A 22949-nucleotide genomic window follows, 5' to 3' on the forward strand; every position below is an offset into this window, starting at 1 on the left:
TCGATTTCAAATCATCAACGTTGTATGGAAAGTCGAAAAATTTTCCGCTCTACTGTAATTTTTTTTCTTCGCGTTTTCGAACTCAGGGCATGATTCTACACCAAAAATGATCATCAGCTTCAAAAATCAGTTCAAAAATGCTGTAAACTAGTGTAATCAACCGTCACATCCAGGAGATCGGTTCCATTCCCTTCTACCAATCCTTTATCACCCAAGCAAATCCTCACCCTCCCGCAGATCTTCCTTGCCTCAAACTAATCCTGCAATCATACTCTCGTTTGCCTCCTCTCATCCAACAAACTCCTTCCTCCGATCAAATCCATCGTTTCTTCATTGGACAAACTGACCAACCGAGAGTTGAACTGCGCAACCCGACAGTGGACTGGAAACGAGTCTGGCTCAACGTAGGTAGCAGAAAACTGACATCGGCGGAGCGTAGTAGCTGGTACGTGTTAGTCAATGGGAAGATTGAGCACAGAGAGCTGTGGCACATCATCCGACGGGTGGACAGTGAGCGGTGTTTGCACTGCAATGCGGCGACAGAAACCATCAAACACAAGCTGAGTGAGTGTCGGCGAGTGACTGCGGCGTGGTCGCATATGCAGACAATTTTGGCTACTGTTGTCAATAGGCGTAGGAGATTCTCTTATGAAGAACTGATCTATCCAATCTTACGTGGAACGAACAATCGACAGAAAATCAAAATTTTGAAGTTATTCATAAATTATGTCACCTTCATCATAGGTTGTGTCTACTACATTGATGAATTAGACTTTTATTTACAAATTGAAAACTGAATTGTAACTAATTGCATTGTAACTAGTTTTAATCCAATTCAACGTTAATAAACATGTTTTTATCAAGTAAAAAAAAAAAATGGTTAATTGAATAATCACACTTATAGTTTTTCGCGTTTTAAAGTCGAAATTATAGTTACACTGGAAACAAATTCAGAGTTCCTCGCCGCCTGTATAAGAGCTTCAATTGCTAGGTAGGCCGTACATCCAAACGATTCTCTGGTAGTCGATGTCACGACAGTCGACCATCACCTGCCTATACATTTTCGTCACATCGGCGACAAAAACTACCGAGTACGACTATCCTCCTTTGTAACAGCGTGATGGGGAATGTAATAGCAGTTACTTCCCACATATACTTCCGAATCAGGGATGCGCTCCATGAGGCTTAAGCTGGCATATTCCTTCATAAAGGCTCTACGTTGAACCCAACATAAATCCGAACTTGTTAGTCGTCCTTTCGCGGTTCCGAACGTACTCGGTAGTTTTTGCAATGATTCGTTTAGCGCAACGTGACGAGTTTGACAATGAAATTCAACGTCTCAATCTAGGCAAGGAGGTTTCGCGAAAAAGTAGCCTCAGGCAGTTGTTCCCGTTCGTTGACGGAGACGGCATTCTGCGGGTTGGAGGCAGACTTCAGAACTCCCCCATATCGTATGACAGGAAACACCCCATCATTTTGCCAAAGACCCATCGTTACACGCGTCTGCTGGTGGAGAATCTGCACTGTGGTCCATCACTTATGATTGCTACTCTGAACCAGCGGTTTTGGATTTTACATTTACGACATTGAAGCCAACGAGGATTTAAAGGAGGTTTACGAACTGGTGCAGTCAATGCCACACTACGAAGCGGTGGTGCAGTTTCTGGCGAATAAGGGCATCAAGTGGCAGTTCATCACACCGTCATCCCCTCACAAAGGGGGAATGTGGGAAGCGGCGGTGAAGAGCGCCAAAAAGCATCTTCGAGCTGTTATCGGTAAGGAGTCACTCACATTTGAGGAGTTGACGACCATCTTAGTACAGACAGAGGCATGCCTGAATTCTCGGCCGCTCTGTGCTATATCCGCGGATCCAGGTTGTGTAGAACCACTCACACCGGGTTATTTCTTAATTGGCCAACCTCTCAATTTGATCTCGGAGCCAGGAGTCAAGCATCTTCCAGTTAATCGTTTGGACATGTACCAAAGACTTCAGAGGTACACCGATGAGATTTGGCGCCGTTGGCAGGACGAGTATCTGACCACTCTTCAGTCTCGTCACAAATGGTCTGAAAGTAGGACAGTTAGTGTAACTGTCCTACTTTTTCGCGAAACCACCTTGCCTTGATTGAGACGCTGAATTTCATTGTCAAACTCGTCACGTTGCGCTTAATGAATCATTGCAGAAACTACGGAGTACGTTCGGAACCGCGAAAGGACGACCAACAAGTCCGGATTTATGTTGGGTCTAACGTAAAGCGTTTGATTGAGGGATATGCCCAACCCACTGACAGCTATTGTTGTCAACATCTCTTTTGTTAAAACGGCCCCAAAATGTGATGATCAAATGAAATTGGGCCCCTAATGTCACTACTGTCACTCCATGCTATAGGTATAGTCCTGTCAATGGCGTGGATATGCCGAATGTTGGAGAGCACGACCCATCAAAAACCGGCATATCCCTCAACCAAATGCTCTACGTTGGACCCAACAAGAAGTAAAATTTCAGATGAAAAAGTTGATAGTTATAAAAAAATTAATGGCTGTAATACTTATAATTAGTAGAATAGTTAAACTAGAAAGAACAGCCTATGTATTTTCAAAAGAAGGAAAAATCTCCGATGAAAAATTTAATTGCTGTAATTCTCATAGTGAGTAGAACATTAAAACACAAAGAACAGCCTATGTTTAAAAGAAGAACAAATCCTCGATGATAAATTTAATAGGTGAAATGCTATATTTATTCTTCACCACTTACAAACGACAAACGTCTTGACATCCCGCTTTAACAATGAATTCAAACGTACAAATCTCAAGAAGCAAGCTTCACACAACAAAGCATTTTATTATTCTGTTCTTGCTCACTTATGATAAGCTTAAAATAAGAAGATCAGGTGCGCTGGTTTTGTTTACGAAGAGATTTGTGCCCTCGAAATCGTGAGTAGGTACCAAAGTCGTCCATTGTGGCGGCCATTTTGGGATTCTAACAAGTCTGTCCTTAACCTTACAGCTTTTTTGTCCACTAGGGCACTACGTAAGCGATTCCAATTAGCAGTTGAATTTACACTTTCCCAAGTAACACAACTTGTTATATTAATGTTTAAAATACATGTTTCATACAAACGCCCATGTTTTGTTTCTCGAGTGCGAAATTTAATTTCGTACACTTGTATAATCTAAAAAGCGCAGAAAATGGCGGCTTATAAAACATCTTCGATGTTGCTAAAGATGTTTTTTCAATACATTATTATAACATAAGAATATGTATTGATAATGTTCTCAAAAACATTCTAAATACTAATTTATTGCTAGCAGCAAAAAAGCAATTTAAAAAACGCAAACCGGGCAAATTGATGTGACAGCCAGTCCTGCAAAATATCAGTGTCAGTGCCTGTTTTTCAGCCGAAAATGAATAACTGCGGCGGTCGTTTTCAAATCCTCGATGTGAGAACTGACAGAGTCCGAGAGCTCCATTCGTGAGCGACCCAACAAGGTCAATTCCCAATCATCCACACACTACTCATGCTGACAGGCCATTCGTCTGAAGCGGTGGCTTGTGAGAGTGAGTGCCCTATACGCTACCACGGATGAAAACACTCAAATACAGAAAATTGAATGGAAATTTAGCCCTGTCAGCTCTCGCTTTCAGCACGCTGCGTGCGAGTGTGAGTACCTATTTCATTTCGCTCCCGTGTTGCTGATCGGAGAGCAACTGTGACAGGAAAAACTAAACAGAGAAAATGAAAAAAGCAAAATTTCGCTATCATAAAGGCCTGTCGAAAAATTGCAGCACTGAGTGACAGCTATTTTGTGGTATTTAGTAATGGCGGGTAATAGTTATTTATGCAACAAGTTGCAAAATGATGATTTTTTCAGCACGAGTCGTACATTTATCCAACGAGGCTTGCCGAGTTGGATAATTACGACGAGTGCTGAAAAAATCGAGTTTTGCAACGAGTTGCATACAACATTTTTTGTAATTACGAAAATTGCCAATTCAGTTAAATAATTTCTAGCTGAACAAACATGTTTCAGGAGGGACCACGTGCTCGTTAGCGTAGTTTGTTTTTGTTCAATCAGGTAGGCTATGGTATAGGTAGTAGTTGTCATCAACGAACGAGCTCCGTCGTCAAGCAGTTGTGTTTTGGCGTAAGCAGAAGAAGTTTCAGAAACTGCTTCTACATTTGATTTACAGTTTGAAACCATCCCGATTCGGATTCGAGCTGCTCAGTGTATGTAGAAGCAGCATCTGGATCTACAGAAGGTACGTCAGAATGCAAAAAGTGTGTGCTGGCAAAGGTGCCGAAAAGTGCTACTTTTCAGTACTCTTAAGAGTGCCGAAAAGTAATACTTTTCGGCACACTTGCATTAGTGTTGAAAAGTAGGCCATTTCGGCATACTTCATCCAATTGAAAAGTTAAACTTTTCACAACGTAATTACAAAAAATAATTTTCGAACCTTACATTCTATTTGTAGTTTACCATCTCGGTGTTTGGTCACTATGACATAATTTCATGTGCCATTAAAAATTTATGGTGAAATTAACGCATTCACTCTTCATTAATTTATTGGCTATCCATCCGATTGAAAATAAGAAAGGATATTTTTTTCACCTCTCGGGTTTGTGTGAGATTTTCGAACAAATTTTCAAACATGCAACATGGGGGCTTCATGACACAGTACGGTCAGGAAGTTTTAGAATACTGTTTGTAATAATGATCTGCTTTTAGACCGTAGAATTTACGATCATTACCAATAAGGATATTATTTCAATAAATGTTTAAAAACATCCTAAGAAAAAATAATAGAAAACCTTTGTAGATGGACAAACGGTTTTACATAAAATAATTAGCTTTTGAGCAGGCACTTTAATTTATCTGGACTGATAGGAAAGAATTCAAAACATTAGAAGTGCGTTTAAATTACATCGCTAGCACTTCTCAATAACATGTTCGCCGAAAACTACTTCAATTAATTGAAATACATTCAAAAAACGTCATAGTAACGAATTTTAAACATCCATTTCCAACGATATGATTTTTGTTTTTGGATACCTGTTTTGAACTAAAGTATAACAATAACAAAGTTTGAGCGAAGTTCCTCCTGGAACAAAAACAATTCTAATATCTGATTAAAGGCTAAACTGTGCTTCGAAGTGGGATGTAGTCGACAGGTAAGTACCTTAAGTGAACATTTTCTGTTATTGGCCTGACATTTAAGAAGAATATTCTCCATGCAGTTTAAACCGGGAATTTTCGACTAGCGAAGTTGGATTTTTCTCCAAATCCGTTCCTGTTCCTCTTGGAATTCCTCTAAAGGTTCATTTAGAGATTCCTCCGAGATTTCCTTCAGCAATTCTTCCAGGGATTCCTCATGAAAGTGCTCCAGTAATTCTTCAAGGAGATCCACCACGAATACCCCCAGGCATTTCTCAGGGGATTCCTCATGGAATTTATGCTGGGATTCCTAAACGAATTTCTCTAGAGATTCCTCGAAGCATTCTTCCAGAATTTCATTCTTTAAGAATTCCACCAGGAACTACCCCTGGAATTCCTTCAGAATTTATCCCAGGAATACCTCCCCGATAAGAGTTGTTCCAAGAGTTCCTCCAGGGATTTTTGCATGAATTGCTCCTGAGAGTCCTCTAGGAATTCCATCAAGGATTTCTTGGGAAATTCCTACTTCTTCCTTTAGGAAATCCCCAGGGAGTCCTTTAGAAATACCTCCTGCAATTCATCCAGGAATTATTCCAGGCATTCTTCCAGGATTTCATCCAGGAAATTCTTCAGGGACTCATCCAGGAATTCCACCAAGAATTCGTCCAGGAGTTACTCCAGGTATTTCTTTGGAAATTCCTACAGCAATCCCTCCAGGAATTTTTCAAGGAAATCCTCCAGGTGTTCCTTCTGAAAATATCTCAGGAATTTATCCAGAAGTTTCTCCTCCAGGGATTTCTCCAGAAATTACCAGGAATTCTTTCAGGGATTCCACAAAGGATTCTTCTCGGGATTCTTCTAGAGATTCCTCTAGAAATTCCTCCGACAATTCCTCCAATAATACCGCCAGTAATTCCTTCATGAATTCCTCCTGGAATTCCTCCTGGAATTCCTTCAGAAATTCCTCTCGGAATTTCCAGAATTTCCTCAAGCAATTTATTCAACAATTTATCTAGGGATTCATCCAGGAATTCATTCAGGGATTCCTCCAGGAATTCCTGCACAATTTCATTCAGGGATTCATCCAGGAATACCTTTAAGAGTTCCACCAGAAATTGCTTCAGAAATTACTACCACATTTTCTCCTGCAAATCCTCCAGAGATTCCTTTAGAAATTCCCCCAGGCATACCTCCTGGAGTTTATCCAGGAAATATTTCAAGAACTCCTCAAAAGATTCCTGCATGAATTCCTCCTGAGATTCCTCTAGTATTTCCTTCAAGGATTTATTCAGGAATCATCCAGGAAATCTTCCAGAGATTCCTTCAGAAATTTCCCCATTTCCCCCCGGAATTATTCCAGGTTTTTCTCCCAGCATTTCGCCTGAATTTTATCCAAGCATTTCTCCAGGTACTTCTCCAAGAATTCCACCAAGATTTGTTCCAGGTATCAATCACCCTAGGTATCTTTTCAGGAATTACTCCAGGAAATCCTTCAGGGATCCTTTCATGACTTTTTCAGGAATTCCTCCAGGAATTGTTCCAGGGATTCCTTCGGAAATTCTTCCAGGGTTACCTCCAGGAATTTCTTTTCCAGAGAACCCTTCAGAGATTCTTCCAGGAGTTATTTCGTGGATTCCTCCAGAAATTCCACCAGGAAATTACATGGCATTCCTTAAGGGATTCCTCTAAGGATTCTTCCAGATATTCATTCTGGAATTCCTCCGATGATTCCTCCAGTAATTCCTCACGAAATTTCTCCTGGAATTCCTCGATACCTCTAGAGATTCCTCCCGAAATTTTTCCAGAGGTAGTTCCATCGTATTTGAAAGAATTTCTCAAGAAATTTCTCTATGAATTCTTCCAGGGATTAATCAAGAGATTTCATAAGAAATTTCTCTTGGAAGACCTCCCAGAATTCCTTTAGGGAATCGTTTAGGAATTCATCTAGGGATTCCTTTAGGATTTCTTCCAGGGTTTGCTCAAAGAATTTATCAAGAAATTTCTCCACGGAGTCTACCAGAAATTTCTCCTGGAATTCCTTCAGGAAATTATCAGGAATTTCTTCAGAGATTCTTCTAAGGATTCATCCAGCAATTCCTCAAGGGATTTCTCTAGAAGTTCATCTAGAAATTGCTCCGGGACTTCTTCTAGTGGTCCCTCGCAGAATTCCGCTAAAGATTCCACCAGGAATTCATCGAGGAATTTATCCAGAGGTTGCTCCAGGCATTTCTCCAGGGATGCCTCCAGGAAATCCTCCAATTATTCCAACAGGAATTTACAGGAAGAAATTTCTCCAGGATTTCCTCAAGAGATTCCTCTAAAAATTGCTTCAGGGATTGTACAGGAATTCTTACAGGGATTTCTGATGCGATATCTTCACATTTTATCCAGGGATTTCTCCCATAATTGTTCTTAGGATTCCTCCCGGAATTCATCCAGGGATTCCTCCAGCTATTCTCTCAGAAATTTATCCAGAGATTCCTACAGAGTTTACTCCAGGCATACTTGCAGTCTGAATCCATGAACTCTTCAAGAATACCCCCTACAGCTCCTGCAAAGAAGTTTCTTCGGAAATTCGTCCTATGATTCTTTCGGGAGTGATACTTTCACAGTCACTGAGGCTTATTTTGAACATACCTATAGAAGCACTTTCAGATATTTTTTCAGGAAATCCTAAATGAGTTCACCCAGAGAAGACTCTTTCGGAACTCTCCAAAGGATTCATCCCGGAATTTCTTTAGAAAATGCACCAAGAATTTCTCTGGCAATGCTTTCTCAAATTCCTCCAGACATATCTTTTTGAATACAGGAATTCCTTCAGGTGAATTCCAGAATTTTTTTCTGGAAATCTTCTTCTTCTTCTTATTTATGGCTCTACCCCACCGGGACTTGGCCTGCCTCTGTTCAACTTAGTTGTTCTTTGAGCATTTCCACAGTTATTAATTGGAAGGCTTCCTTCGCCTGCCATCGCATGAATTTGAATATTGTGAGGCAAGTACAATGATACATTATGCACAGGGAGTCGAGGTAATTTTTTCGACCGGAAGGGGAATCGAACACGCCGTCTCCGGATAGGCGATCAATAGTCTTAACCACTAGGCTAACAGGAGACCCATAGGGTTGACCCCAAGAATATGAATTTGTTTAAAATTAATTCTCTACCAATACTACAGAGAGTCCTTCAAATATTCTTCCAAAAGTTCTTTGAAAACTTTAGAGATTCCTGCAAACTTTCCTAAATGGATTTTGTTGGATTGCAATTTCGTTAGTGTTACGTCTGTGTATTTGAGTGAACTAAATTAAATGAAAATTTCAAAATGTCTGACTAATAGACCAATATATTACCATTAGTTTCGAATAAAATATGTCCAAAGGGAAAAATGTTCCAGTTGTTGAATACTTTTTTTTCAAATAGGGTGATAACATACGGACGTTATAAAATAGAAACTAAACACCAAACAAATCCGGTCTATTTCATAAAATTAGTCACTGTTCACGAAAATACATTCAATTTCTCTGATGCTATTTATTATGCTGGTAATTATGTTTGCAAATTCTTCCAAATCTTCACTTTTATTTCACTTCACTTCCATGCAGCTGCCGCTATGCCGTAATGAGAAGAAGTAGGCTGTTGCTGATCACCGCATGCTACTGCTATACCGCATGCATTGGTCCACAACCACAACCCATAGCTGCAACAGCAATCTGGGCACATCAAAACCCCGAAAAACCGCAAGAAGAAATTTCCGTCCCCATCGAGCCCATCCAGCCCGCAAAACATCATTCCGAATCCGAAATGGAAAATCTCGCTCCGGTCGTCGTCATCGTCAACACGGCAGCCAAACAACCCACTCGCTGACAATTACGAACCTTTTACCTGGCACCACACTGCTCCTCCTCCTGCATCCATCGGATGTCGTCAACGCTACGAATGGACGGATAGGCGGATGCCATGGTCTATATTCGTTTCATGCTAATTTTCCACTTTACGCGGATGCACTTTCCAGTTTGTGTGTTTTTCTTACGCTCGCTCGCTTGTTGGATCCACCACACCGGACCGAACACTGACGACAGACGACAGGACATCAAAGCAACCCGAAAAGGAGTTCAGCCGATAGGCGGGAGAGAGGATCCAGCGAGGAACCAGGGAGAGAGGCGAAAGCGCTTGCTGCAAGAGCGACAGACAGGGGATGTTTCTAAAATTAAACTCCCATTATTGCACAGTGGTCGCAAATGGGGGAAAACACATTGCGATTTCAGCACGTAATTCAGCACAAAAATCTTAAGAAAGTTATTGAAAATTTATTAAAGGTTTTCCTTGAAAGTTAATGAAAAATTTATAGTTTTTTTTTTAGTTTTACTTAGTTTTATTTTTGTGTAATTTAACTAATTGCTAATTCTACACTTTTCAAAATTAAAAGTTGAACTAAAACCGGAATAAGGTATTAGTCCAAAAAATCCTGACATAAATTACAAAACTGTAAAGTAATCATCAAAATTACTAAAAAATGTCCTGGTCATTCAATAATCAAATTTGTTACTTCAGGTGGTAACCCTAATCGCTCTCTATGTACCATAAAACTGCATTACTGGGCCGAGATTAATTCAGGAACTTTTTAACTTAACTTAACACTTCTTTTCAAACTCTCGGATAATTCATTCGGAAATTCAAAAATTCTCAATTTACAACAGAATTAAGACATTCAAAAAAAATTTAATTTTCTAATCAATTGGCAAATGAATTCTTGAAAAGATTCTCGATGACAACCCAGTAGATATTTCCGAAAAACTTCCTGAGATACTCCCAAAGGAATTGCCGGATAAATATCTATCAAAATCGAAAGTCTTCAAAAGAGTTGCCAAAAGAATTTCTAGAAGAATTGGTTATGGAATTCCTGAAGAAACTATGGAAGCTTTTCAAAGTAATTGGCAAAAACCAAACCAATAAAATTTCGAAATATATTCCGTTATCGGTCATTAAAAACTTTACATATAAATAATTGTGAATTAAAAAAATATATTTTTCGAAGGAATTCTCAATGAATATAAGAAATTTCTGGAGAAGTTTTAGGAATTTGGCAATTCCAAAGGAGAATCTTCCAATTTTCTAAATTTGAACATGAATTCGTTCGGAAAATTTCCCAAGGATTGTTTTCTTATATTTCCATAGGAATTTCTTCATGAATTCTTTCAAAAATTCTCCTAAGAATAATTCAATTAAGTAACTTTATCGTTTAAATTGCAAGAAATGAATAAAAAATCAAACTCATTACAACACATATAATACTACACTGAACGTGTTCCATTATTCCAGAAAGGTTTTCCAAAGATTTCCTCAGAATTTAGTTTAAACGTTCCTCTAGAAATTTTCCCAAGCATTCCATTACAAAATTTTTCATGGATTCCTTAAAAAATCTCCAGGAGCGTCTTAAGAAAACTTTTCATAGATTTCCCCAGTAATTTCTCCCTGGATTCTTTTAGAACTCCAATCTTCCAAAGATTCTTGAAAATTCCATCCAATGATTCTTGCGGAAACAGTTTTGAGAAATTTATCTAACGATTCCTTTTATGTTTTTCCAGGGATTCTAAAGCACATTGTTCAAGGGAATCTTTTAAAAATTCCACTCGGAATTGCTTAGGAAATCCTTCCAGGGATTCCTGTATGATATTTTGCAAAACAAAAACCTTTACAGATTCTCCCAAAGTTTCCTTTGGACGTTAGTCTACAGATTCTTGGGAAAATATTAAAAGTTTTTTTTTCTCAAAAAATCTTCATAGGATTTTATCAAGATTTCTTCTATGGATTCCTTAAGAAATTTCTATAGATTAATTTGAATTGCTGCATGGATACCTAAAAAATCTAGGGATTACATCGTTTAATTGCTCTGACATTCATGCAGGGATTGCTTTCAAAAAATCTTACACGGATTCTTTCGAGAATTTCTCCAAGGATTCTTTCTGAAAATCTTGCATGGATTGCTTCTGAAGTTTCTCCTGGAGTTCCCTTCTTCAAATTCATCAGAGGCTTCTCAAAAAAATTCTCCACGTTTGTATTTCTCTTGTAAGCATTTCATAGAACACCTTAGAAATTCCTACATGGGTTATTTCAAAAATCCCTTCTTAGAATCCCCCCTAAAATCTTCACAAAAATCTCTCGTAACACCAGAAGCTCAGAACTACTCCTCAAATTTCAGGAATTTCTTCAATTTTTTATCAGAAATTTTTCTCAAAAACATTTCTCGGGTATACCATGAGGAGTTCACACAGAAATTTTCAAATTTCTCCAAAATTTCCCCAGGGATTTGCGAATTTTAATTAGCATTCAAGAATAGCCCCATTTAGCGCTCATGTGGAATATATCCCCAGCAACGTTACAAAAAATATCATGAATTTGTTCTAGAAGTTTCTACAGAAATTACTACAGGAACTCCTCCAATAATATCTTTAAGGAATTGTGGAGAATTATCAATAACTCAAAATTTATTCCTAGGCATATCTGCCGAAATTAACTGAGCGATTCAAATGAAAACTCCTTCATGAATTCTAGATTCCACCAGGTATTTCTTCAGAGATTTTCCAATGAATACTTGTATGGATTCCTCCAGGAAATACTTTTGTAATTCCCACAAGAATTCCTCCAAAGTTTTTTTTTCTGTCTGGAATGGCACCAAATATTTTCTTACAAATATTTAGAAACATTTTTTTTTGAATTCCTTCCAAAATTATTTTAAGAACGGCTCCACTGTCTCTTCATGAAATTACTTAAAAGCTTCCAGAAATCTGTCAGGGGGTCCCTCAGCGTTTTCTCAAGAAGCTCCTCCTTGAATTCCTCCATAAATTCCGTCAGATATATTTACAGAAATTGCTCTTCAAATAAAAAAAAACAAAGCTCCTGTCGGATTTTTCCAGAGATTCTTTCCTGCATTGTATCACAGATTTCACAAAGGAGTATACTGAAATTCCTCCAGAAATTATTTATAGAAATGCTCCAAAGCTTCTTCTAGGAATTGCGATAAGGATTCCATCAGAACTCATCTAAAAATTTCTAAAATTAAAAAATGAATCTTCCCCTTTCTAAATTTCTAAAATTAAAAAATTAAAACCCCTTTGTGATTCCTCTAGATGATGTTTCAAAGATGCCTACAAAGATTTTCCAAAAATACCTAAAGAAACCCTTCAAATTGCCTTAGGGCTTCCTCTAGGAAATAATTTCGAAGACCACCAGAATTTGCCTGAAAGTTCCTACAGTGATTTGTCAAGGATTTCTTCAAGGACTCCTCTAGAGCTATCATCAGACATATATTCAGGAAACACTCTAAAAATAAATCAGATTGTTGGATTGTTGGAATTCCCCAGAAATTTCTCCAGGAATTTTCCCTAGAATTCCTTCAAAAATCTCCCAGGATTTATCCAGAAATTTCCCCAGGAGTTCCTACAGGAGTTTCCCGAGGAATTCCACCTGGAATTCCCTCAGGAATCCCCTGAACTCGCCCTAGGAATTTCTACAGGAAGTCCCCCAGGAATTCTCTCAGAAACTCCTCCAGGAATTGTCCCAGGATTTCCTGCAGAAATTCCCCGGGAATCCTCCAGGAATTCCCCAGGAACTGTCCAAGAATTTCCCCAGAAATTCTCCAAGGAATTTCTCCAGGAATTCTCCAAGGTATTCCCCCAGGAATTATTCCAAGAATTCCGCCAGAAATTCATCCAAGAATTCCCCAGGACTTCACCCAGGAATTCCCCAGGAATTCCTCCACGAATTCCTCAGGAATTCCTCTAGGAATTCCTCCAGGAAATCCCCAGGAATTCCTCCAGGAATACTCCAGGAATTCCTCCAAAAATTCCTTCAGAAACCCCCCAGGTATTCCTCCAGAAATCCCCCAGGAATTCCTCCAGGAATTCCCCAGGAATTTTCCAGGAGCTTCTCCAGGAGTTCCTTCTGGAATTCCTCAAGAATCCCTCCAGGAGACTCTTTCAGGGTTCCTCCAGGAGCTCCTTCAGGAGTTCCTTCAGGAATTCCCCAGGAATTCCTCCAGTAATTTCCCAAGAATTGCCTCCAGGAATTCCTCCAAGAATTCCTGGGAACTTTCTCAATGCATTCCTCCAGGAATTTCCCAAAAAATCCTCCAAGAATTCCTCCAGGGATTCCCCAGCAAATCCTACAAGAATTGCCCAGGAATTCTTCCAGGAATTTTCCAGGAGCTTCCCCTCAAAGAATTCCCCAGGAATTTGTCTTGGAATTCCTCCAGGAGTTAGTCTAGGAATTCCTCCAGGAATTCGTCTAGGAATTCCTCCAGGAATTTCTTTCAGGAACTCCTCCAGGAGTTCCTCCCGGAATTTCCCTAGCATACCCCAGGAGTTTTCTAGGAATTTCTCCAGGAATTCACCAAGAATTCCTCCAGGAATTTCCCAGAAATTCCTCCAACAATTCTCAGGAATTTTCTCCTGAAATTCCCCAGGAATTCCCCAAGAATTCCTTCAGGAGTTTCTTTCAGGAATTCCTCCTCGAGTTCCTCCAGGAATTCCCCAGGAATTCCTCCCGGAATTTCCCTAGCATACCCCAGGATTTTTCTAGGAATTTCCCCAGGAACTCCACAAGAATTCCTCCAGGAATTTCCCAGGAATTCCTCCAGAAATTCCTCCAGGAATTCTCAGCAATTTTCTCCAGGAATTCCTCCACGAGTTCCTCCAGGAATTCCCCAGGAAGTCCTCCCGGAATCTCCCTAGCATACCCCAGGGTTTTTCTAGGAATCTCCCCAGGAATTCCTCCAGGAACTCCCAGGAATTTTCTCCAGGAATTCCTCCAGGAATTCCCCAGGAGATCCTACAAGAATTGCCCAGGAATTCTTCCAGGAGTTTTTGAGGAGCTTCCCCAGAAGTTCTTCCAGGAATTCCTCAAGAATTCCTCAATGAATTCCCCAGGAATTCGTCTAGGAATTCCTCCGGGAATTTCTTTCTGGAATTCCCCCAGGAGTTCCCCAGGAATCCCTCCAGGAATTTCCCTAGCATACCCCAGGAATTTTCTAGGAATTTCCCCAGGAATTCCTCCAGGAATTCCCCAAGAATTCCTCCAGGAATTTCCCAGGAATTCCTCCAGGAATTCCTTCAGGAATTCTCAGGAATTTTCTCCAGGAATTCCTCCATAAATTCCCCAGGAATTTCCCTAAAAGTCCTTCAGGAATTTCTTTCAGGAATTCTTCCAGGAGTTCCTTCAGGGATTCCCCAGGAATTTCTTCAGGAACTCCCCAGGAATTCCTCCAGGAAATCTCCAAGAATTTCTCCAGAAATTTCACGAGAATTCCTCTAGGAGTTTCTATCAGGTATTCCTCTAGAAGATCCTTCAGGAATTCCCCCGGAATTCTCCAAGAATTCCTCCAGGAATTCCCCAAGAATTCCTCGAGAAACTCCCCTAGAATTCCTCCAGGAATTTTCCCAGGAGTTCCTCCAAGAATTCCTCCAGGAATTCCCCAGGAATTCCCCATGGAATTTCCCCAGGAGTTCCTTCACGAGTTGCTCCATGAATTCGTCCAGGAATTCCTCCAGGAGTTTTTTTTCAGGAATTCCTCCAGAAGTTCTTTCAGGAATTCACAGAAATTCCTACAGGAATTTCCCACGAATTCCTCCAGGAATTCATCCAGGAATTCCTTCAGGAATTCTCTAGGAATTTCTCCAGAAAATCCTCAAGAATTTCTCCAGGAATTTCCCAGGGATTTCTCCAGGAGTTTCTTTCAGGTATTCTTCCAGGAATTCCTCTAAGAATTTTCCAAGAATTCCTCCAGGAATTCCCCAAGAGTTCCTCCAAGAATTTTCCAGGAATTCCTCTAGAAATTCCTCCATGAATTCGTCCAGGAATTCCCAATGAATTCGTCCAGGAATTCCTCCAGGTGTTCCGTGGGAATTCCTAGATGAATTCCCGGAGGAATTCCTGAAAGAATTCCTGACAGAATTTCTGGGTGAATTTCTGAGGGAATTCCTGAGGAAATTTCTGAGACAATATTTGGATCCAGGAACTCCTCCCAGAGTTCTCCAGGGATTCCTCTAGGAATTCCTCCAGGAGTTCCATCAGGAATTCGCTCAGGAATTCCCCCTGGATTTCCCTCAGGAACTCCCCCAGGATTACCTTCAAGAATTCTCCCAGGAATTCCTCCAGAAATACCTAAAAGATCCAAGAAATCCTCCAGCAATTTTCACATAAATTCCTGCCGGAATTCCTCCTGGAATTCCGTAAGGGATCCAAATATTATCTCAGGAATTCCTTCAGAAATTTCCCCTGGCATTCCCTCAGAAATTTACCAAAGAATTCTGTCAGCAATTCCTCCGGGATTTGATCTAGGATTCTACTAGGAATTTCTCCAGGAATTGTCCCAGGAATTCCACCAGGAACTCCACTAGACCCTCCTCCAGAAATTCCATCAAGAATTCCTCCAGAAATTCCCCCAGGAATTTCTCTAGAAATTCTTCCAGGAATTCCTCTAGAAATACCCCTAAGAATTTTTCCTGAAATTTCTCCTGAAATTTCCCCAGGAATTTCTGCAGGGATTCCCAGAAATTCTACCAGGAATTCTCCCATGAATACCACCAGGAATTGTCCCAGGAGTTTAGTAGAGAATTATAATAAGTCAAAATACACAACAATTAAAATTAAAAAAAAAACTCCAGGAATTCCCCCAAAATAAAAATTCTGAGATAAAATCAAAGGTTCTTCCGAAATTTTCTCCAAGGATTTTTTCAGAAAAATTTTCATAGACTCCGTTAAAATTCTTTCAAAGATTATGAAGTAATTTATTCTTTTGTGCACCATTGTTTTAATAAATTAAAATAAAGTAAAATAAACTACTATAATATAAAAAAAAAATAAAATATTGAATGGATATCTTTTAAAATCCATAGATTTCTTCAAAAATATCACTTCGAATTTGGTCTTAAAATCCATCAAAATTTCTCTCAGTAACTCCTCCAGCGGCTGCTTTCAAAAATCCTTTGGGGATTTTTTCTTCATGAATTCCCTCTTATTTTTTCCAAAAATATCTCCGGCAAGTCTTTAAGTGGATTTTCAGAAATTTCTTATGGATTTCAAACGGAAATGACTTTTGTTGGTTTAAAAAATCGTCGGAAATTTCTTCTGGGATTTTCTATGGGATGTTATTTAGTAAATCTCTCAAACATTTTTTCATTAATTCTTCCAGTGTTATTTTTTTTAGAAAATTTTCCAGAGAATATTTCAGAAATTCTTGCATAACCGTATCCAGGGATTGCTTCAGTGAATCATCCAGAAAATTCTTCAGCGATTCTTTCAGAGGTTCTTGCATTATCACTTTCACTGACTGAGTGAAGAATAAGTTAAAGTCAAAATTCACAAATAAAAAGAAATAAAAAAAAACTTTCACTAATTGATTGAGTCAGGAATTTCTCAAAGACTCCTGCAGGAGATCAAACACAAATTCCTTCCAAATTTCCTTCAGATATTTTTCCATGTACTTCCCCAGAAATTTATTCGACATTTCCTCTAAGAATAACTCCAATAATTTTACTACGGGTCCCTTAAGAAATTTATTCAAAAATAGTTCCAAGTAATTTCTACAGAAATTCCGCTCAAACCACTATAGATTTTTTCATTTTTTCAGCTGCTTATCGATGCGTTTCTTCAGTTATTTCAAAAGGAATGTTTCAGATAACCATCCACAGATAACTCCAGAAATAGACGTAAAAACTTGAAGTATTTTTAGGCAAAGTACGTTTAATTGGCAAATTGAGAGATAAATTTGTGAAAAAATTACCACTTGTTTTGGTGGGACTCGAACCCACGACTCCGTTATCGCTAGTCCGGTTGGTGGTTGGTGACGAAGTATGTGTCAGTCGAGCTTCAATATCAACATTCTAAAAACAATACGCGCACACTTGTTGTTCGTAGGCCGCGAGAGTGCGGGAGATTGGCATCTAAGAGTCGAAAGATAGATAAAGTTGTGAAAGACGGACCCGGTTTAGGGTGGTGCTTCGAATCCATTTTGACTTTCTATTCTGCAGAGTTGTAACTTGTTCTGTAGCTTAGTTGGTTAAAGCGCCGGACTAGCGATAACGGAGTCGTGGGTTCGAGTCCCACCAAAACAAGTGGTAATTTTTTCACAAATTTATCTCTCAATTTGCCAATTAAACGTACTTTGCCTAAAAATACTTCAAGTTTTTACGTCTATTTTAGACAAACTAGCCGACTGGTATAGCCGGAAAAGGGCAATAAAATCATTGTCATAACTTCAGAAATACTCTCGGAAAATCCACCAACAATTTTAATAAAGGATTTCTCTAGAATTTTTTATGAATTCCTCAATTTCTCGATTTCTTTTTCTAGGAATTCCACCAAGGGTTTTCCAAGAAGTTTTTCCAAGTACTTCTAAAGGAAATTGTTAAGAACTGCCTGCTGAGATTCCTTTAAGGCTTTTCCAGTGATTTCTTCAGATATTTCTTTACAGATTTGTTTAAAAATACTTCATAAGATTTCTTAAAATTAATTCAGTAATTCCTGCTGGGATTCCTTCTGAAATTCTTTGGAGAATACAGCAGAAGATTTCTTTTAAAGCTCTTCCTTAGTGTTTTTCCGATTTTTTTTCTTAAAGTTCCTTTACAAATTCTATATGGGTTTCTTAGAATATTCTTCACAGGGTTTCTCCTAGAGTTATTTGAGAATTTTCTTCAGTGGTTCCTGCACAAACTCCTGCAAAGATTTTATTGGAAACTATTCCAGCAGGTTCATATGAAATATTTCCAGGGATTTCTTCAGAGATCCCTGTGAAATTCGTTCAAATATTTTACAGAAGTTCTTTAATAAATTGCACAGCAGTTACTGAAGAGCTATTGTAAGTATCCCAGAAGAAATTTCTTAGGAATCCCTGGAGGTTTGTCTCCAGATATCCCTTGAGCTTGGATATATTTTTGTAAACTATTTGAGGAAATTCTTGAAAATTGTCTGGAGAAATCCCTGGGCAAAAGTTCCTGACCCATTTTCTAAAGTAATCTCTGGAGAAATTCCCATACAATTTCCTAGGATAAAACGTTGGAAAATACTTTAAGAAACACCTTAAGATATCCCGTTGATTCGCTGACAGTTCATGAGAAACTTCTGAAGGGACTCTGAAAGTAGTTCCGATTAAAAATGGTTCCGAAATTTCAGGAGGTGGAGGAGGAATTTCTGAAAATAATAAAATGTCTGCACAAATCGCAGACAAAGATACTGATGGATTTCTTGAAGAAATCCCCCAATAAATTTCTGAAGAATCCCTGGAGGATTTCCTGAAGTAATCCTTGAAGAACTCCAGAAGATATCAATGAAGGAATTCTCTGAAAAAATCCTTGATGTGAACTCAAGATTCTCTAAACTATCATCTGTATTTCTGAATCAATTTCCAAAAACTCTTCCATCCAATTTTTCGAAAAATCCCAAGGAAAACCTCCTGAATTAAAATTCAGGTAAACTTTCTGGAGGAATTCCTTCAGAAATGATTGAAGATATACAAGCATGAACTCGTGTAGCAACCATTGAAAGAGTTTTCCGTCAAAGAATTCTGGAATTTTGGGAATAAATTTCTCAAGAAACCCGTAAAACGGTTTCAACATGAATCTTTAAAGAAATTGTTCGAGAAACTCCTGAAGAAGTCAAGGAAAATTCCTGGGGGAATCCCTGAAAGAATCCCTTAGAAATTTTCAAATAAATACTTGGACAGTAGGGTGTCCCAAAATTGCACATGGTCAAAAAGCTTAGGGCTCACCCTGAAAATGATAGCTAAGGGTGTTAGGCTCAGTTCTTATGTGACATTTTTTGAAAAATGCCTAAAATTCAAATTTCACAAAAAAGTAAATCGCGAATATCTTTAAAATGGATGGGAAAAACGCTATGCTGTCTTCGGAAAAGCTTTTCCTCATAAAGTTCCCTATCTTTTTATGGAAATTGTTTTAGTTTAGCATTAGGTTGAGATACTTTTTATGATGGGTAAAATCCAAAGTATATCAAAAAATGACAAATTTTAGTATATTAAAAAAATCAGTATAAAAAAGTTACCCGCAAAACATGTCGTTATTCATTTTTTGCAAGTAATTTGGATCTATTTAAAGCTGTAAAAAATATAAAAAATGTTGGTAATTCCAATTTTTGTGCGGTTAAAAATATTTGTTTGATATTGATTACGAAAAATGGTCATTTTTCAAAAATCACGCCGGGGCGACCTCTAAACGTCATTTCTGAAAGTTGCCGTCCTACAAAAGTTTGTTTCTAACACCCTTAGCTACCATTTGCAGGGTGAACCCCCAAGCTTTTTGACCATGTGCAATTTTGGGATACCTTAATGGACAGAGAAGTACTTAAAAGGGTTACTAAAAGAAATGTTCAGTGGAATTTTTGCTTAATAAATTCTAAGATATCCAACAAAAATTTTCTTTCTGTGAACTTTTCGAAAAAATTGGATAAATTTTAAAGAAATTCTCAAATGAATTTCTGTCCCTGGAGGACCTGGAGAATTCTCTAGAAATTTTAAGAAGAACTATTGCTAAACTAGTAGAAGGAATTCCAGTAAGAATGTTCCTTCCACGATAATTACAGGGCAAAATCGTGAGATCATTTCCTTGGAGGCGTATCAGTAAAGGGAACGCTGAAATTTGGAAACCTTGAGTAAAAAACTCTGATTTCAGCATGAGCGGACTGATCTGAAGCAATGAAAACCTAACCCGAGGGAGAAATGAAGAATTTAGTCGTTACTCAAGGTTCGAAGTTTTTGTTTATACTAAATATTTTATATATCCTTAATTTGAACGAAGGAGTGTAAGTGTTTTCCGGAAAATTCATAAAAATAACTCTAATCAACAGTTACACCTTAAAATGTGCAATGGCTTTGCAGAACATAACATACCACCATTTTCACATCGAAAATGTCATCGATGCCTTTTGTCGCTTTTTCAACCACTGTGCACTTACGGGGTCTGACGTGCATATTATGCTTGTGCGATTCTGTTTTTCACTTTCCACTGCACACAATTTTCCCTATCGATGAACTGACCCTTGGCATTCGTTCAATGCTGATGCCGAAGTAGGTCTTGCGAGCACGATGGGGACCACGCTCGATGGATGGATGGATGGATGGTCAGCTGTGGTCGCCCTCCGCCTACTGCGATGCGACGACGGAGGCCTCTGGTCACACGGCGACGCAAATGTCAAAAACAGCAAACTATCCAAGCAACCCGATGACCCAATATCCGGGGGCGGCGTTCAGTGGGTCACTTGGATCGGAATAAATTTGCACTGCACGACGACGGCCTGCTACACATCAAAGCAACCAGGTTGTTTTCACTGTACAATATTATAATGTAGCCACCAACACAGAATGGAAAAACAGCAATCTCGTAACAAAAAGCCTTAGATAAAGCGGGGGAAAAACACGGGCGGAAAACCATGCAAGGTGTGTAGCAAAAACATAATATCGATTATTTGCAATCTCGCAACGGGTGCGGAAAATTGTGTTGCAAGATAAGCCTCCGCAGAGTCGTAACACTTTTTTCCGCGGCGCGCTCCGGGAACTTCAATTTCCCCCACAGAAAACGGAAAACACTACACTCCACACTGGCGATGAAGCTTACGGTAATTACTTGGCGTTTCGAAACCGCGATCCGAGATCAAAACACGGAAAACAAAGGATTTTTATCAAATTGGTGACAGTACGACATTTTCGCTGCGCGGCATGTTTCGGGGAAGCTACTCGTACTTGTACTGAACGGCCAGGTACCCTCTCTCTCGGCTCAGTGGCTGAAATGGGCAGGTCCGTGAATTGGGAGATGTTTTATCCGGAGTTGTTTGACAGAGTTTATGGAGGAGGGCTGACAGAATCGTGTCAGCTGATAGCGTATCCTTACCAATTGGGCTTTCGGTGGGAAATGTGGCGACATCATTGCGCATGTCCGGATAACGGGGGTATACTGTAGTTTGAATCATTCGTTTCATATGTTTGTAAGGTAACGGCTTCTACATTGCGTGCGTATCGAATGTGAATTACATACTCTTCGCCCTTTATATTCTAATTCTTCTTTATCTTCTAGTCTCCCTAATCAACAAAGTGTAAACTAACTGGTTATCGTTTTCAATAAAAATTACAATTACAATTACAACAATAGTACGCCACAATACTCGGTTCGTGGCAGCCGCTCTCCAATCTCGGTCACGGCCAATGCTCATCAGACACGCTCCACCTGATCCGCCCATCATGCTCTCTGCGCTCCACGCCTTCCACGACACACCAACCAGATCGGTAGCGAACACCCTCTTTGCAGGGTTGTTGTCTGGCATTCTTTTTTTTTATCTGTATTAACGAGATTTTTAGCCCAAGGCATCATGTCCAGCCTACCGTATCCTTCCGGCTTTGGTCACCTTCTAGATGCTGGGCTCGCTGCAGCGAGCTCGTGGTTCATCATTCACCATCACAAATCGTTCTCCTGCGTACCATCGAAGATCGTCCTTAACACGCGTCGCTTGCACACTTTGAACGCTTGCAAGTCCTCCTCAAGCATGGTCGTCCATGTCACTTATCCGTAGAGGACTAGGATAACCAATATAATTAGGACCCCCATATATTTTGGACCCCCTGTATCGTGTTACCACGATTTTTACAGGTTTAATGACGAGATGACGAATATTTTAGAATCATTCGCAAAATTAGACTGCTCTGCACGAGCAGCAACCATTTCCTCACTGAAAATATCATTATATGCCTTAAAATATTTTTTGTCAATCTCGCCATCCGTACGACTGCCGCAACATGTTTACGGAAGGAGAAAGTGGTGCTGAGGAAGCTTGCAGATGTAAACAAAAACGTTTATCATTCTAGTGCATTAAATTTGCAAAGTTCTTCTAATCAGCCTTTGTCAATTGGGTTCTTTAGGGGTATCCAGATTATTGCATAATCGGAATCTCCGCCCAAAAATTAGTCGAAATCCAAAATTTCATCATTTTTGGTGCCCGGGAACTATTTTTAAAATGCATTTAAAGTTTGTATGGAGGAAATTTTTTGTTCGGGGTGAACAGTCACTTTATCGATTGAACTGTCATTCTATCCACAGGATGTTTTGTTACTTTCACCATCAAAACAAAGGAATTGGAACGCAACAAAATCACCTAATACTCAGAAAAATGAGCTCTTTCGATTATAGGCTATAGAAAATGGCAATATTTAATTCACTTAACAACCCAATTATGAAATAAGGATTTGATCTAGCAGATTCTTCGAAAATAGTTACAAACGGGTTTAAACACCGGGTGTCCAAAATATATACTTAAGAGGGTCCAAAATACATTGGGGTGTCCAAAACAGTGAAAACTAATGCTTCGAAAATAAGTTATTTTCATCAATTTTTAAGCCAGAAATGACCTGGTGGGTATTTTTTACGAACACTGGAGGCTTTTACGGTCATCATTATGTGTAACACCCTCTGAATCTGTTTGATTTTCGCTTACATTCAAAGAATAGTCCTCTAGGGGTCCAAAATTTGACCGTTACTCTACCGGTTTTATAGGCGTTTTATACATGGTGCTCCATCAGCTGTAAGGTCTATCGTGACATAACTACCTAGACGGTCGTGTTCAGTTCCACCACCTACCAGCATGTACTTTGATTTTGACACATTCATCACCAGTGCAACCTTTTCTGCTTAGCGTTTTAGGCGGGTATACAGCTCTGCCAACCTTGCAAATGTTCTGCCGATGATGTCGCTATCGTCCACAAAGTACACAAATTGACCGGATTCTGTGAAAATTACAACGTGACTGT

General features: G+C 39.2%; 1 protein-coding gene across 3 annotated transcripts in view; it reads right to left on the bottom strand.

Annotated features, from left to right (window-relative positions):
• Positions 1-20922, bottom strand: part of LOC109431126 (protein unc-13 homolog B) — a 313958-nt gene extending 293036 nt beyond the window's left edge. Inside the window, exon 1 of one of the 3 annotated variants that reach the window (XM_062843720.1) lies at positions 20779-20922. Coding sequence is in view for 1 of the 3 variants with exons in the window: in XM_062843711.1 (XP_062699695.1) it covers positions 20111-20126 (16 nt within the window). In the remaining 2 variants the exon portion in view is untranslated. Of the gene's footprint in view, positions 1-20110; positions 20726-20769 lie in introns of those variants that run through there. The other 2 variants (XM_062843716.1, XM_062843711.1) reach the window with 2 other exon arrangements.
• Between the last annotated feature and the right edge of the window lie 2027 nt (positions 20923-22949).

This window comes from Aedes albopictus, chromosome 1 (assembly GCF_035046485.1).
Source record: "Aedes albopictus strain Foshan chromosome 1, AalbF5, whole genome shotgun sequence".
In the NCBI taxonomy this organism is placed as follows: domain Eukaryota; kingdom Metazoa; phylum Arthropoda; class Insecta; order Diptera; family Culicidae; genus Aedes; species Aedes albopictus.